Source organism: Equus przewalskii, chromosome 26 (assembly GCF_037783145.1).
Source record: "Equus przewalskii isolate Varuska chromosome 26, EquPr2, whole genome shotgun sequence".
Taxonomy (NCBI): Eukaryota; Metazoa; Chordata; class Mammalia; order Perissodactyla; family Equidae; genus Equus; species Equus przewalskii.
This window is the reverse complement of record NC_091856.1, coordinates 24,686,073-24,703,033: the sequence shown is the minus strand read 5'-3', so window position 1 is coordinate 24,703,033 and position 16,961 is coordinate 24,686,073. Positions and strand designations below refer to the sequence as shown.

The following is a 16,961-nucleotide window of genomic DNA, read 5'->3' as shown; positions in this document are numbered from 1 at the left end:
TTTTTAAACAACACATGTTTAACCATATATTTTTTTACTTTTTTTACTTGTTTATCATCTGTTTCCTTTACAAGCCTGTCCACGAGGTGGGGGACACAGACCTGTTTTGTTCATTACTCAGGGCCCAGCCCAGTCAGCGAGTGCCATATATGGCAAGCTTCCAATAAACCTGAATCAATTTCTAGTTACTATATAATTTGAAAGTAATGATACAGTGCGTCTTTTAAAAGAATCTATAATTTGGAAGTCACATTCTTATGTGATGAATGCAGTTACATCATAATTTTGAAACAACGATTTTTATAAGTTGCAGATAACTAAACCTTTTACATATCTAAAAACTAAAATGTCAAAATACTTCCTTTTCTGAATTTTCTCCCTCTGCAATTATACCATGGGTTTAAACTGCTTACTTCTTCATGATACACATTGGTAATTACTGAGAGTCTATCATTTCCATCTTTTTGTGCAGTGTATTTTATATTTATATCATTTACATTTTTGCTGCTTGTGTTTGATAATGTTCATGGTATAGTAGAGATGTCTTCTGGCTCTTAATCTAGGTCCTAGGATCTTAAAAGTGGGGAATGCTTAATTTAATTAGACGAGAGAGATCAGAAAGTAACTTCCCTGGGTAAAGTATATACTTTCATAATAGAGTAGACTGAATATGTTTCTTTACGTAAATTGTAAGTAATTTATTTCTACAAACTTTATAAAATGCTAACAGGATGTCATAATGAGTGGAAGGAAAACATAACTGGAAAATGCTAGAATGATATTTGACTCTGAAATGCGTTACTCCACAATGAGGCAGCACTGATTTTCAAATTGTTGTACATGGTTATGAAAGAAGAAAACATGCCATTGTTTGCACTTCCTCTTAGCACTGCTGCTTTGCTTTTACATACTTTTTTAAGTTGTATAGCTTCTTCCAGTTGTTTAAATTCTTCAGTAGCTCTTACAATTTGTTGTTCTGCCTTTTCTATTTCATCATGCAGTTTTGACAGTCGAGTTTGTGCTGCAAGTTTAAAAACCATGGACACACACACACACAAGAAAAATCTTGAATTCTCAAATTTCTACCAGATTTTCTTTCTTTGCAAAACCTCCTCCTCCCCAATTAAATTCTGTCATTATAGATCACAGCGATGAAAAAAAAAAGGTAATTTCTTATGATGATTTTCCTCTCTCTTAATCTCTAGAATCGTTTCATGATTTGCTATACAACTATAATTGACCCTTTAATTTGTAAAATTCTTAACATAAAATGGGCTTTCCTTGATATTCCTAATACTAAGAGACTCTCTTGAGAGAATGATTTTATTGGTAAATATGCACTTACCAATTATAATTAAGTTCAAGCTATTTAAAAAAACCTGTGCTAGAGATAAATGCTTTATGAGAGAACTCAATATCAAGAAGTTCACTACTGAACAGTCTCTCCCAGCTGGAGGTAATCTCAGATCAACTACTTTCTCCCTCAAATTTTCAATTTCTCTCTGTCCCTCCCTCCCTCCCTGCCTCCTAGAAAACGTGAGCCCCTGAAGCTAGTCTACACATATATCTGATTCATTTTTGCTTTTCCCTCCAGAACTTTGGATACAGTATATGTAGACACGGACCACTGAGTCTCTTTTCTCCCCTCTCCAAGTCAACCTCCACTGGTCTTCCATATGTTTTCCATTTAGCTACCAACCAAGGGAAGATAAGCTGCTAATCTGATTGGTGAGAGCCCCACCATGGGGCCATGATTACTAGCGGGATGCATGAACTCAGCTGTGCTTTTTCCTTCTTCCATATCAATGCAGCCGAGTGGGTAAGTGGATTCAAAGTTTGTCACTGACAGGGTCTTTTTTTTTTTTTTTTGGCACCTGAGCTAACATCTGTTGCCAATCCTCTCTTTTTTTCTTCTTCTTCTTCTCCCCAAAGCCCGCCAGTATACAGTTGTATATTCTGGTTGTAGGTCCTTCTGGTTGTGCTATGTGGGACACCGCCTCAGCATGGCTTGATCAATGATGCCATGTCCACACCCAGGATCCGAACCAGCAAAACCCTGGGCGGCCAAAGTGGAGCACGCAAACTTAACCTCGTGGCCATGGGAATGGTCCCTGACAGGGTCTCTTAAGTGCCCTCTTGGATTGACTTCTTCCTCTTTGTGACTTGCCAGGAGGTGGTAAGATCCCTTGAATTAGATGTTTTTTGGGGTAGGGAAGAAGGTTGATGACATGGAGTATGAAAGAGGCTGGAAAGAGTCAGAGGCCACCTTAGGTCCAAGCCTAAGGAGAGTGTACTGATCCACTTTATTCAAAGCACTGCTTCAGGTTTGGGCTACATGCATAGTAATCAAAAAATGGTACTTTACTTGCTTCATTTATTACTAATTATACCTTTGAATGTATAGCTCCAGTGGTGAGAAGGACCTGTTGGAAGGACGAGATTTATGCATTCTTGGATCCCCTGGACAAGGTGCCACCAAATTACTGTCAAAAACCCCATTCTCAACCGTAACAGGAATCATTAAAAAATAATCTGCTCAATGAATCACTACTTTTGGTTTGGATTTTTCATGTAAACAACAATAAATACCTTCATCATGTTTAATTAAAAGAATTATAAAACAAAATTTGCCTATATAGTGAATCTTTTTATATTTTTAAAGAATTTAAAGTAACTTTTTTTAACCTGCACTTATTTTTCTCTCTTTGTCTTCCAGTTGCATGTCCAGTGGTGTGTGGGCTCTCAGGGTCACATGTTCGCTTCTGAGTTGTTCCCCTTCGCCTGGCTCCATCTTCTTGATCTCTATTGGCTGGGCATTATCGAGAATGTAACTCTCTGTGGTGAACATATTTCTCTTGTATCTGGATTTGCCAATGTAAGGGCTTTCATCTGGGGCTTTATCAATTTCAACATACTAAAGGCAAAATAAACAGATTTATGGTTTAATAAGCAACTTCACAGCAGACAAGTGACATTATTCACTTTATTAGTGAAGAACATATCACAGAATTGCCTACATGTTAATCCTACAGGCCTAGAAGTTGAAAAATATATATCATTCTTTTTTTTCTAATATACATCATTCTTTTATCTTATTCTTATTATACCAAAAATGAACTAGAATAAAAAATGATCTCAAAGGATTCCTCCTCCTACCCTTGACGAGTGAGTTTGGATTGACTGGATTGGCTGATTAACAAACCGCCTACAGTTATGTGATTTTTAGCACTGCTTAATCTCTCAAGTCAGAAATCTAGGTGTTTTATCTTGGTTTCTTGGACAATATAGAAGCAAAATCTCAGTCTAATAAATATTAATAATTGAATTTTTACTAAATAATATATGGTATTGGTTGGAATCACTGGATCTTAGAAGTTAAGCGATTCCTCTGTTGTAGTGGCATTTGTAAATGGGTGACTAATACTGAAGCCACTGACTACTGAACAAACAACGTAGGGAAATGACTATTCCATGGTCACCAAAGCAGACAGCACACTTTTTCTGGGAGTTCAGATTTAAAGGAGCTGATCAACCACACTCTTGAGTAAGGTAACTGAGGCTTAGGAGGCTGCTTCAGATTATGGATAGGGCTGTGGGCAAAAACCTGCTGGGGCTTGTAACCTCTTTTGACACTGCTCTAACTTACTGAGAGAAATAATTTGCAGATTTAACCAAAGTACATTTACTCTGCTGATGCCCTCATAATAAGAAAGTGGAGTGGTTATTGACAACATCCCTTGAATGTCTCCATCGTCCAGGCTCCCCTGCCCCACTCTATGGTGGCTTTAACTTTGGATTACTAAAAAATTAAAATAACTCACCTCTGATGGATAATAATTTAGTGGCTCAAATTTAGCATCAATTTTATAAAAGGCCAATTCCTGTTCCAGCTCATACTGTTTCTGACACGCTCGTGTTAGTTCCATGGTCTTCTGTTTTAACTATTAGCCCAATTTGATATGAAACAACATAGCATCAGTAAGTTAGTATAAAAGTACAATGGCAAATTCTACTCATAACAAATAAGTAGATTGTTTTAAACCCCAAAGCAAATAGCACAACACTCAGAGCATTTTACCTTAATTCTAAAGTATTATAAAGAATGAAATACGAAATTATCAAAGGGATCACATAAAAGACCTTTGAAGTTTATATGCTATTTCAGGATATAATGAATAAAGATGTTAAAAACCAGTTAAATTTGCTTATCCAAAAGTGAAAATAACTCTGTATCAATTATTTTTAAGTAAGTAGTACACTAAGTACCTGCTTCCTGATTTCCCAATAATTAGCACTAATTTATTTAACTTACTCTGCGATTTTAATGATAGCTTCAAATTGTGGATAAGAATGATATTTTACATTAATTACAAAGGAATCAGAAGGAAGAATGAGAAGGATGGAATTAAGAAGTTGGTTTTAATTGCTGTACTGTTGTTGCTGTAGTATTGTGGCTAATGCCTTCCCAGTTTTAAGTGTTCAGAACATTATTCTTTGTAATAGAGGATAAGGGATGTGAATAAGCTCAATCAGATCTAAATAAGTAACCTTAAATTTTTAATAAAGTATTTCTACTATAATTACAACTTCTTTTTGGAGCTAGAAGAAATCATCCAATCTAAGTCTCTGAATGTATAAATAAAGAAATTGAATCCTAGATTGGTAAATTGACTTGTCAAAAGTTACATATTAGATTAGTGGCAGAGGCTAAAATTAACTACCAGTAGCAGCCCCATCTCTACTAAACCAATCCTCTGAGTTCATTTCAAAGGTCTACAAAGTGATTTTAGGCTTTTTTTTGGCCAGCGTCTGATAGTAGATACCAGACAAAAAACATGCAGAAAAACTTCATTAATATAAAAATGCAAACTGAAGAGAACAAAACATAAACTAACATGAACATTTTACAAGGCCCAGGAAATCAAAGTCGTGCATGATTTAGCTTACAGTCACCTCCTGATTATCCGCCAAAGTGGAAGCAATGCTAACCTGGATAACAGGTAATCTTGATCAAGTGCTCACTGTATGCCAGACAGTGGGCTAAGCACCTTACATGTGCTGTCTCAGCGAATCTTCAGAACTACCCTAAGAGATGATAAAAGCTGCACAGAGAGGTTAAATAACTTGCCCAACTGCACAGCTGGCAGTAGAAGAGACAGAGTTCAATACCAAGTCTCTTGCATTCAAATCCAACTCTGTCTACTGTACTGTGCTGCCTTCAATGTCCTGCTGCAGGGCATCCACATAGTACTCATATTGACGCAGTCACTGAGTGCTCTTAAAAAGTCCCCGATTCTCAAGAATGCAACTCACACCAACAATATCAACTGATCCTGGGCTTCTCTCCCCAAAGATCATTGGCAGTAGGGCCAAACAAAGGCAAATGTGACTGGAATCATGGAGAATGCACGGACTGGTCTCTGCGCAAATAATCATAAATACTCTGTGCATCTTAAAGTCACTTTGTGTCTTTTATAGCACTAGGCTTAGCATATAGTAAGCAATCAATAAATGTTCATTGCGGAAATATATAAAGGAGCAAATTAGGAGTCAGCGGACCTGGAAAGTAGGCCAGCTACGGTATAAGCTGTGGATAATCAAGAGCTGACTGCAGTTAACATATTTACCAATAGGAAAAATGATACAAATTCTCTCCCCCACATTCAAATTCACTCTCCTATGTACACATCCATTAAAAAAATTGTACATAAACACACAAGCACATTTCTCGAGAAGGCAAGCCAGTTTCAAAACTTAAAATGTACATAAGCATATTAATACAAGTTATCATGCAAACCATGAAACACACAGTGTGCCATTCGGCCCTGAAGGAACTACCTTTAAGGAAGAATAAAGAATCGGCAGAAAACGGTCTGCAAGAAACCAAGACAAAGGCTAAAAGGGGAAAGAAGCAAACAGACACCATCACCTGGAGAACTGTAGAGAGCGAGGCTGTAACAATGTGAGCGGCTCTCTGCTGACAACTTACCTTAGGAAGACACTACTACTAGCACCTGCATTATTCTTACGTGGACACATTTTATCATCATTCTAACCATGAGTTACAAACTTACCACCTTCCACTACTTAGCTTGATTCATTTCAAATTATTTTTACATTCATTACCTCATTAAGTCCTCACAACTATGTGAGGCTGTCAGGACAGGTAAATCATTCTTATTTTAAAAATGAGGAAACTGAAGAAGAGGAGTTAAATAACTTGCAAAAAGACAAAGAGTTACATTAATATTAAAGGTAAAGTCAATATTTGTTGGTAGAAGAGAGGGGGACAACTACAGTTTAAATGGCCATCAATGTTACTACATTTCTTTTATAGGTTAATCTACCTACTATATGAAGAATTACTTTAGGAAACTGGAAAACATATACAACTGTAGATGATATTATCACCATACACTCTGCATAAGATAATGGAAAATGTTTTTCAAATGTACGCTCTGAGAACAAAACCCAGAATTCCTTTTTTAAACATAGAATAGTCCTTTAGAATAATAAAAGAACAGGTAAAACAATATGAATTAAAAGAAGAAATTTAAAGAGGAAATACAAAATAGCTAATATATACATATGTAATACTCAACTCTCCAACAACTAAAGAAATGTGAAATTAAAGCAATGAGATTCCATGTTTTTTTCTATCCTATTCACAAGTTCAAAATAATAAAATGAAGTGGAGAATTGGGCTCTTGTACTCACTGCTGTAGAATTGTAAAGCAGTTAACAAGCTTTTGGAAGGGTGCATTAATTTAAAATGCAAATTACACAGTAATTCCACTTGCAGTGATTTATACTAAGAAATTACTAGTATAAATGCATAAGATATATAGACACACAAAGATTTTCTCTGCAGTATTATTTTTAATAACGAAAAAGTGCAAGCAACCTAAATAGTCAGCAATAACAGTAGGCTAAATAAATTATGAAGGATCCATATAATGGAACACAAAGTAGACTTTGAAAAAGATAAGGAAGATTTATGTGTGTGTATATATGTGTGTGCGCAAGTGTGTGCATGCGTATTTTTTTTTAACTTGGAGAGCTGTCTGTGATACACTTTTGTAAAAATAAGATGCAGAATTTTAAAAAATATGTAGCAAAATTCTTTTTTATAATCACAAAAATATTCAAAGGTATATATATATGTAATTACATAGTATATATGTATGTATACACTATGTAATTACATATATATTGTATAAGCATAGAAAACAAAAAGGATATGTATTAACATCCAGGGAATGGGGGAGGGGAAGAGTGAGATCATTTTCTACTGTATAAATTTATGTTGTCTGAATTTGTTAAAATAAACATACATTAACTTTGTAGATAAATATATTTTCAAACAGTTGATGATAAAAATAACATAATGAACCAAAGAAAAGCACAATCTGTCTTCTAACCAAAAACAGTTACAGAAAAAAAGCCCAGCAAAAACTACTGACAATTTACAAAACATTTATTCAAAGCTCAAATATATCAAAAATATTATAAATAAAAGAGAAAACTAGGCAACTATAATAATCCATGACTTGGGGATAGTGCAAAATCATAAAACACACATTTTTCCAAGGTTTTCAATGGGTTAACTAACATGCACCAGGGAATCAGCATATAGAAATTATAAAGTTCTTTTATCTTAGTAATAAAAGATGGATTCTATATTACAAAAAAGATCAATAACTCAAGACAATTTATTAAATGTTCACAAATGTCAAGTGATAGCATAGTAAATACTGTTTTTTATTTTTGTATTTAAAATACAAATAGTAAGTGATGGCACAGAGCTCACTGCTAAATAGTACGCCTTCAGAATACAGCTGACATACCTGAAAACTAACTTCAAATACAAAGGAACCCACAAATGCTCTGAATATTTGACTAATAGAGCTGGGGAAGAGCCCTGTCTTTCATCATGTCCACTTAGTATAAATTACCTTTTTTCTCAGGCAAAGAAGAGCTCAAGAAGAAGGTAGTTAAGTATTCAGATTTCAAGTACCAATTTTCCTTTCTACACAGAGGAGGGAAGTTTCTTTCTTGCTAAAAAGGTAAGTGCTTAAGCAGAATGTTTGTCAACAAATTAAGTAATTAAGCCAGAATGCTAATCTTGAAAGAGGGATGCAAAAAAAAAAAGATAACTGTATCTAGGATTCTTAGTTATATGAGAAATATAATTATTTAAGTTATGCATTGATCAGAAAAAGAAGTGTTAAAAGGAAAAAAAAGAGGAAGGTACCAATAGCTATTTTTTCCTTTAGGGAAAACAGTGTAATAATTTTACGAAATCAGATTCTCTGGGTTGAAAAGGCCTTTTACGTCATTTAGTCCATCTCCCTGCCTAATGTCTAATGTCAAACCCTGAGTATATGTCTGTTCTTGTGAAAGCAAACACATTCCAGAATTATCACATTTTATCTCAGGACAGCTATTAGAAATTTCTTCTTTATTACTAAATGAAAAACTGCTTTCCTATAAAACTATTTACCATTTCTTAATTTTATCTCATGGGACCTTAGTCAGTAACTCTAGCTCCTCTTCCATGAAATGGTCCTTTGCCTATCTGAAGGCAGACGTCACAGCTCACTGGGTCTCCTCTTCTCCAGCCTGGACACTCCGGTTGTTTTGGACATTCCTCATAGGATATGGTCTCAAGACCTTTGGAGCCTCTGAGTTAGGCACCTTCTGATCACATGCCATCTAGTCTGTCTAAACCCTTCTCTTTTAAAACATCTTTTCTACCTATTTCAACCATAAACCCAAATTATATAAAATTTAAACATTATGGATACGCATAAATGGCAACTTGAAAGTGCTTTATAATTCTACTCCTCAGAAACAACTACTGTTAAGAGTTTGGTATATATTCTACCATCTTCCCCTACACATGCTTATACTATTATATATTATCCTTCTATATAGGGTCATATTTGATATCCTATTTAACGGCTTGCTTTTTTCCACATAGCAATATGTGTTAGATATCCTTCCACATCAGCACATACAGCTCTAACTCATTTTAAGAGTAACATGCTTATTCTACCACATGGATATCCACTGAGGGACATCTTAGTTATTCTCAATATGTCACTAATGTAAACAATATTGTAGTGAATGTCCTTGTATACATATGTATGTATGTGTACTTATATATATGTATATGTATGCACACATATGTAATATCCTCATGCATTCTTGCTACCATTTCTACAGAATATACTATTTGAAATATTATATATTACAACTATTATAGAATAATAAATAATGGAAATATAATATAAATATTACACAGAATATTTCCAAGATACAGGACATAGGGTATGTCCATTTAAATTTGAATAATTTTGCCAAATTGCCTTCTAAAAGTTTTTGCCATTGTACAATCTCAAAAACAATGTTGTTGTTAAAAAAATACACACATGTAGGGGCAGTCTGACCAGCTCCTCATAGCACGGAGCTTCACCTTCCTCCTTTGTTCTGGATCCTCTACGTCACATAATGCAGCCCAAGGCAGCACTCGACTTTTGGGCAGCCACACCATACAGTGCACAGTCAACTGCAACTTGTAAAACCTATTGCACATGTTTCTGTTAAACCACATCTTCTCCATTCTATGGTTAGGAAGTTGCATTCTTAGACCCAAGGACAAAGAATTCTCTATTTCAAGAGAATATAGTCAAAGCAATGTAAAATACGGACTTACCAATTCATTTTTCGTGTTTAGGTTACTCTCTAGCTGCTCACAGCTCTGTTTTTGTAACATGGCCTCCTCTTTTAAGGATTTGTTCAATCTATCTTGATTTTTAATTTCCTCGAGGAATCTGGTTTGTTTGCTCCTAAGCTCTTCAGTTTCCATCATCTTCTTTTCCAGGTCTCTTTCCAGTCTTTCTACCTCTTCTGCCGATACAAATTTAATAGTGTATTGATCATTGTATGTTCTACTTGAAGAAAGCTAAGAATATTTCTCAAATAAGAGCAAAAGAAGTCTTAGAATTGTATAAATACAATTCCACTTTTAAAATTATTCACTATAGGTTTGGAAAAAAAGACTACCTTGAGCTAGAAAGTGATTTATAGTAAGAGGTAAAGAAGGCATTATCTGTTGGATAACAATTTTAAAAGATAACACTTCCAAGTGTTCAATTAGTGTGTGATAAATGAGGTTTTTCCCAGGTCTCCTACAAAGACATGCAATATTTTATTTGATATTAGTAATTACACTTCAAACAATGCTGCAAGCGTATTTGCAAAATACTGTGTTATCTTAAAAATCCTTTCAAGGCTTCCTATTATGCTTAGGATAGGATCCAAAAAGCTTACATGAAGAACTGACATAGCTCTTCGTGATTTAGTCCCAAACTCCCTCTCCAGCCTTTTTCAAGCACACCCCACTGCAGCCTTTCTGCAATGATTCCACTTCTTCAGATCTGTGATGCCTCTTCTCATCTGCAGGCTTTCAGTCACACCATCTGCCTGGAACTGTCTTCCTCCATCTCCCACTGGCCTATTTTGCATCCTCCAGGTCTTAGTCTTAAAAAACGTTTTGAGAAGCCTGCCCTGACTCTACCCTTTCCCCAGGTTAGATGCTTCTCGGGGATGCTCTCACGCCACCCTGCACCTCTGCTGTGGCCCTCATCACACACAGAGTTGTAAAATATGATCAAATAGCTTGGCTGTCGTCTTATCTACTTTAGCGAAAGCAGAAACTGCCTCTATCTGGCTCACCAATGGATCCCAAGAGCTCAGCATATTTAAAGGCTCCTAATTAATATTCAAAGTCATGAATGAATCATAAGCAGTTTAAACATTTCTCCCAATAGTATATTTATATGATGACTTTTCTTTGCATTATTTATATTTTTAAGGATTCCAAAACATAAACTTCAGGGTAACAAATGTTGAGGTAGGTGGATCCCAAACTAATAAAAATTCACCATATTTCTCAAGTATTGGATCAAACCACATGAAATTGCATTTTTATAAGTCAAAATGTACCAACATCAATTCCAAATGGTTGAACATACAGGCTCATTTCCTAAGCCTTTACAAATGGCTATTTCATACCTTCCTCTTTCTCTTTAAACCTCCCATACTCCTATTTTTTCTCAGCTGATGACTTCATATTTAATTGAAAAAACACCAGTGGGAACTTCTTCATTTTCCTACCACCAAAGCAACAAAATTACCCACAGCTGCACATATCTTCTCTCCCTTCTGTTGGAGAAAGTGTCCCACCCCTCTTATCAAGAGACAATCTTTCCTCTCTTTCTTTGATCTCATCTACTTGTCTTCTCAAGTACCAAAAGAATTGAGCCATGATTTGTCTCTCCACTTAGTTCTTCAATATCCTGTTTCTTTAATTACTAGCTCTGAGGTTTACTGCAATCTCTTCTGCCCATTTCCTGGTCTGAAAGCTATTGGTGAATTTTTTTTTTCACTTTTAAACTTTTTTTTAAACTCATTTATTAGGTACTAGGGGAGAGAAATTGTGGGAGGAAATTTCAAATCTTCATCCAAATGTCTCCCTCTTATTCACTATTCAATCTGTAATCCAGCATTTGTGTCAACGACTCCTTAGCCACTCTTGTCAAGATCATCATCAAATACTGCCAATGTAAAGCACCTCTCTGTGCTCATCTTACTACTTCATGTCTCAGCAACATTCAACATAGCTGACCACTTCCTCTCTTGAAATCATCTCTGGGTTTTTGCAACCCATTATTTCCTGGTGTTCTCCTATCTTGCTGGCCCCTCTTTCTCAGTTTCCTTGGCTAGTTCCCCTTCTAGCTCATCCCAATGCCTGCCCAAGTGAGCTAATCGATTCTGGTAGAATTAAATACCATTTTTATGCTGATGACTCCAAAATTTATATTTCTAGTACAGGTCTCTTTGAACTCTAGACTCACATTTCTGACTCTCTTCTTGGTTTTCTCACAAACATTCAAACTCAGCATTCTGAGTTCTCTCATTTTATAAACACTATCACCATCCAACCACTTACACAAGCCAGAAGCCTGGGCATTATCCATGAGAAAGTGCTGCTGATTCTCCTCCAAAACTGATCTGTCTATTCTACATCCACCACCCAGATACAGGCCACCAACAATTCTAGCCTAGATTACTGCGATAGCCTCCTAACATGTCCCTTTATCTCCACTTTGCCCTGTTCCAAATCATTCTCCATCCTGCATCAAAAATAATCTTCTCAACAGATAAACCGGATCACGTCCTACTCTTGCTTAAAAATTGCCAAGGGCTTTCCACTGCACCTGGAATAAAAGCCAAACCCCAAGGCCCTGTGCCATCTTGCCCCTCCCCATCTCTCCAAACTTCTTCTTGAGTTACCCTCTAGTCATACTGTTTTTCTTTCAGTTCCTTCTCACCAGGGTCTTTCCAACTTCGAAGTACAAGTCGCTCCCTCCCCCTGATGCCTTTGTTCACATGGCTAATCCTCTCTTGCCTCTGCCTTCAGCTTAAATGTCACTTCCTCAGAGAGACATTCCTTTATACCACTTTACCAAAATGGGGGTTCTCCTCTGTTACTTTTTCTGGGTTTACTTGCTTTTTGTCTGTCTTCTCCACTAAAACATAAGCTACACAAAGGCCAGTACCATGTCTTGCTCACCACTGTATCCTTAGTGCCAGATACAGTGTCCAACTCAGAGCACATGCTCAAAGAATATTTGTTGAATTAACCGATTTATGGTGCCACTTTCCATGCTAATTTTAATAGCATTATAAAGTTTATAATAGAATATATTTCTCTGAATAACTTCTGAAAATAAATTCTTCTCCCACTCAAATTTAGTTTTTTAAAAATGTCACCTTACCTAAACTGAATCTCTCAAAAGCTTCCTGTCTGTCCTGAGTGGTTACTGGCTGACCTTCCAAACTTTCCAGTGATCGAAGGTGAAAAATGGTAAACTGAAGGTAATGAGGAAGGGTCACAACTGGATTTTCAACTAGGATCAGAGAAGTCAAATCTTGAAGTGGTTTCAACTTGCTTACATCTTGGAGCTGAAATGATATGAAATGTTATTATTGGTATAATTTAAAAATCATAAACACATCTAAAGGAAGTAATATTCAAGGAAATTGCTATTAACATGGCAAGGAACCTATTCATGAAACCCATTACCCAAAAGTAGGTGTGAGGGGAGGAATAGAAAGGGAGTATTGGAGTGTAGTGTATCAGGGCAGCACTAAGCATTTTCCATATAGCATTTCATTAGTGACTCCTCACAACAACCTATGATATAAGTATCATCTTAATTTTACAGATGAAGAAACTGAGGTTCAAAGAAGTTAGGTGACTTCCCCAAAGCTCAGAGCTTACAAGTGAATGAAACAGGATTTGAATTCAAGTCTGTGTAACTTTAAACCTATTGTCTTTTCATTATACTGATTAAACAAATTGAAATATAAATGGCTATAGAAAAAGATTTTAGTAAATCTTCAGATAACAGTTATAATTGATAGTTAAAAGAAATAAGGATATGCAGAGCTACTTACAGTTTTGAAGTGAGATTTTTACATTTATCCAAAGAAAGATTTTAAAAGGCTGAGAAACACTACTGCTAATAGCTAGTACAAATAAATCCCTCCCAGGTGAACATGCATCACTCTTACTGATGCCAATGTCAAATAGGAACTGGGATGAGAAAGTCACACAAAATGAGAAATAATAATAAATATTTATTGACTGATTTTCCTGTTAACATCAGCTGATGCTGAGTATATCTAAGGACTGCTACTTGGAAGAATATTTGTGGCAAATTTTAGATTCATGGCTCCCTCTTCCCATCACCACATAAACCCCAAGAGCTCCAAGGTGACGCTGTGCAGCATGGTGGGGGCTCTGAGGCTCTCAGGCTGTCACCGTGAAATACTAGAGAGTCACTTTACCAGATCTCTACGAAGATGAAATAAGACAGCAGGGACACTGTTAACACACGGCATTAAACAAATGCTGCTTATTATTATTATTAGCTTCCACGGTGAAGATTTAAGGAATACAATCTTAGAGTTATTTAGCGTTTTAAAGTTTTTAAAGTATTTTCACATCTATCATTTCATCTGAATCCCACAGCACCTGTAAAGGAGGTGGGGAGGGATTGTTTTCTCCACTTTAAACAGTGAATTTTGGAGAGATGAAGGGATTCTCCAAGGTCACAAAAGGCAAGTCCAGACCCATACTAGAAGTCACATCTTTTATTTTCTATTCTAAGACTGATGTCCTTTAAATTACTATGGCATGATCGTTAAAATTTGAATACATATTTAAATACATTAATGTTTTTACTTAGCAATACTTTTTGAACATCTAACTGTATAAATCGTATGAAACTCAGAAACTGTACTCCAGAGAAAAATATACATTATCAGATATATGAACCATGATAACATAGCTGCCTTACTATAACAAACTAGTGATTAACCTCCTACAACACCTAACTCTAGAATCAAGATTAAATCATAAGTTTGAAAAAAGAACTCTGTTCTAGGCATTCAGTGACCTGGATTTGGAAACAAGTTGTGTGACCTTGGGTAAGAGACTTAACCTCTTGGAGACTTTACTTGGAATCAGACTATGGTACCTGACTCATAGTATTATAAAAATAATCCCTGCACTGTCTCCTAACAACAGTGTTCTGAGCTCAAATGAAATGACAGATGTGCAAATGCCAAGAGGTCCCCCTCAGTCACCATGGAACCATGCAAAACCAGGACTGCCTATATTTAATGACCGCAGAGAATCCTAGGTTATACACGAATTCGATATTTGGTAAAGGATCAAGGACCTTAAAAGAAGAAATTCCACTTTTTAAAAACTTATATTTTAATCTTTTTTCAATAAGTCCAAAAGTTTGAAAAAATTCTTGCTACTTTGAATAACTTACCGACGATATCCTGTTGCCTTTCAGATTGAGGACTCGCAAACATTTTAACTTCTTCCCTAACCATACTGGAATATGTTCAATTTCATTTCCTGCAAGGTTTAGCTTTTGCAGATTATACATATTTTCTATGCCTTCAATTTTGCTGGAAACCAAAAGGTAAAATCGAACTTAGTAAGTACAATTAAAGAGTCCCTCAATTGCATTTTCAGAACAAACAGCCTTGGTTTTATGCAGGGTTACTTTTCATAGTTGTAATTTGCCAAGCCTTTTCATAAATGGGAACCAAAAAACAAATGGCTAAAAATAAATTTACCAGAACAGCTCTGGCAAACTCTTCATTACTCTACCTGTGAATCCCACCTATCTTACTATCAGACTTTATGATCTACAACACAGAAAAGAAGAGTCTGTCCATGGCATTGTCACTAACCACTGTGAAGAGTACTAGCAGACAGCCAGGGGAGAGCTGGAAAACTCAACAGCACACACTGTGCTATGTGCTACAGCCCTGTACATGAGAAGATGCCCTTAATTATTACCTTATTACCAAAACATTAGCTATGCCAGCAGGATATGGCTGCCATTTTGAGCTAGTGGATCCCCTCAAAAGGATATCATACTTACGAACATAAACATTTTAATCAGAATATTCAAATTAATAAAAGATTTATCACACATATTGATGAATTTTCACTGATAAAATACTTTCCAAAGTTGATTCCAATCTAATTCCTTGGTCAATTTTCTATACTGGGCAAGTATTTCCAAGCTTCTTTATTTTTTATTTTTATTTTGTTGAAATTATTTTCATCAGGGTCATTTATTTAATTTTTTAAAGATTGGCACCTGCGCTAACATCTGTTGCCAATCTTTTTTTTCTTCTTCTCCACAAAGCCCCCCAGCACACAGTTGTATATTCTATTTGTGAGTGCCTCTGGTTGTGCTATATGGGACGCCGCCTCAAGATGGCCTGATGAGTGGTGCCATGTCCACGCCCAGGATCCAAACGGGCGAAACCCTGGGCCGCTGAAGCAGAGTGCGCAAACTTAACCACTTGGCCACGGGGCTGGCCCCTAGGATCATTTATTTTTTCTACAAACTTTATATTAAGGATTTGATTCATTAATCAGTTTTTTTTCCCATTTCATTCTTGCCATATCAGAGCTTCTGCCACTTTTAGTTGTTTTGGGGTTTTTTGGCCATTATATATATCAAGTCTAATGTAGGGAAAGTACAGAGATATAAAGATTTCCAAGATTTGATAATTGTATCATTTTGTCTATGACAAGTTTCCTAGGTGCAGTTTTAGCCACAGTCAGTTTTACCATGTTTATGTCTCAGAGTAATATATATTATGAAGTGGAAACAAGACTGAGAGTATGTTTCTTATAGCAATGAGCAAAAAACATCAGGATAAACACAGAATCAAAAAAAGTTAAGTATCTTTAGGACCAAAATGACAGAGTTAAAACATTCTGCTTCATGTCAACTTTCTCAATGTAATAAGGCAGTGAATCATAGACTATATGTGGGAAAAATTTCTGTCAAAATGGAATGAAGATAAAATTTGGTACTCAAAAGATGTATCTCCTTCTTTGATGATGCCAGATGAGATATTTTTCTGTACTTTAGTAATGCCAAAACATGAAGATAGTAATTGCCTGTGAAGGCTAGACTATCAACGACTAAGGATCAAAGTGCCTGCTGTTTCGAAAGATTCTTGCAGTAAGGTGGCAGCATTAATCTACCTCTTTAACAAACACGATGACCCTGCAACGCTACCTAAAGAAGTATTTACTCACCAAATTTTGTTATAGGATAAGTTGAGTTCACGTAATTTTAACAGCTTGTCCACCTTCTCAATCTTCTCTATTACATTATAGCTGAGATTCAGTACTTCAAGTTTAACACATTTTTCCAAATTTTCGATATACTAATTGGAAACAAATGAATAAATATTTTATACAACAGACGCGTTGACATAGCACAACATGTAAATATGTGCATTAGGGGCTGTCCTAATCAGTCATCAGAGAATAATAAACC

At 35.8% G+C, this 16,961-nt stretch overlaps 1 protein-coding gene across 6 annotated transcripts in view; it reads right to left on the bottom strand.

Moving 5' to 3' along the window:
* The window catches only part of CNTRL (centriolin), a 79,789-nt gene that overhangs the window by 48,748 nt on the left and 14,080 nt on the right, over positions 1 to 16,961 (bottom strand). For 2 of the 6 annotated variants that reach the window (XM_070597016.1, XM_070597017.1), the window contains exons 4-11: positions 16,718 to 16,848; positions 14,916 to 15,057; positions 12,846 to 13,032; positions 9,719 to 9,912; positions 5,839 to 5,895; positions 3,822 to 3,941; positions 2,686 to 2,914; positions 912 to 1,021 (exon numbers count right to left, since the gene is read on the bottom strand). In XM_070597016.1, the coding sequence (XP_070453117.1) occupies positions 912 to 1,021; positions 2,686 to 2,914; positions 3,822 to 3,941; positions 5,839 to 5,895; positions 9,719 to 9,912; positions 12,846 to 13,032; positions 14,916 to 15,057; positions 16,718 to 16,848 (1,170 nt within the window). The remainder of the gene's footprint in view (positions 1 to 911; positions 1,022 to 2,685; positions 2,915 to 3,821; positions 3,942 to 5,838; positions 5,896 to 9,718; positions 9,913 to 12,845; positions 13,033 to 14,915; positions 15,058 to 16,717; positions 16,849 to 16,961) is intronic. The other 4 variants (XM_070597020.1, XM_070597021.1, XM_070597018.1 and 1 more) reach the window with 2 other exon arrangements.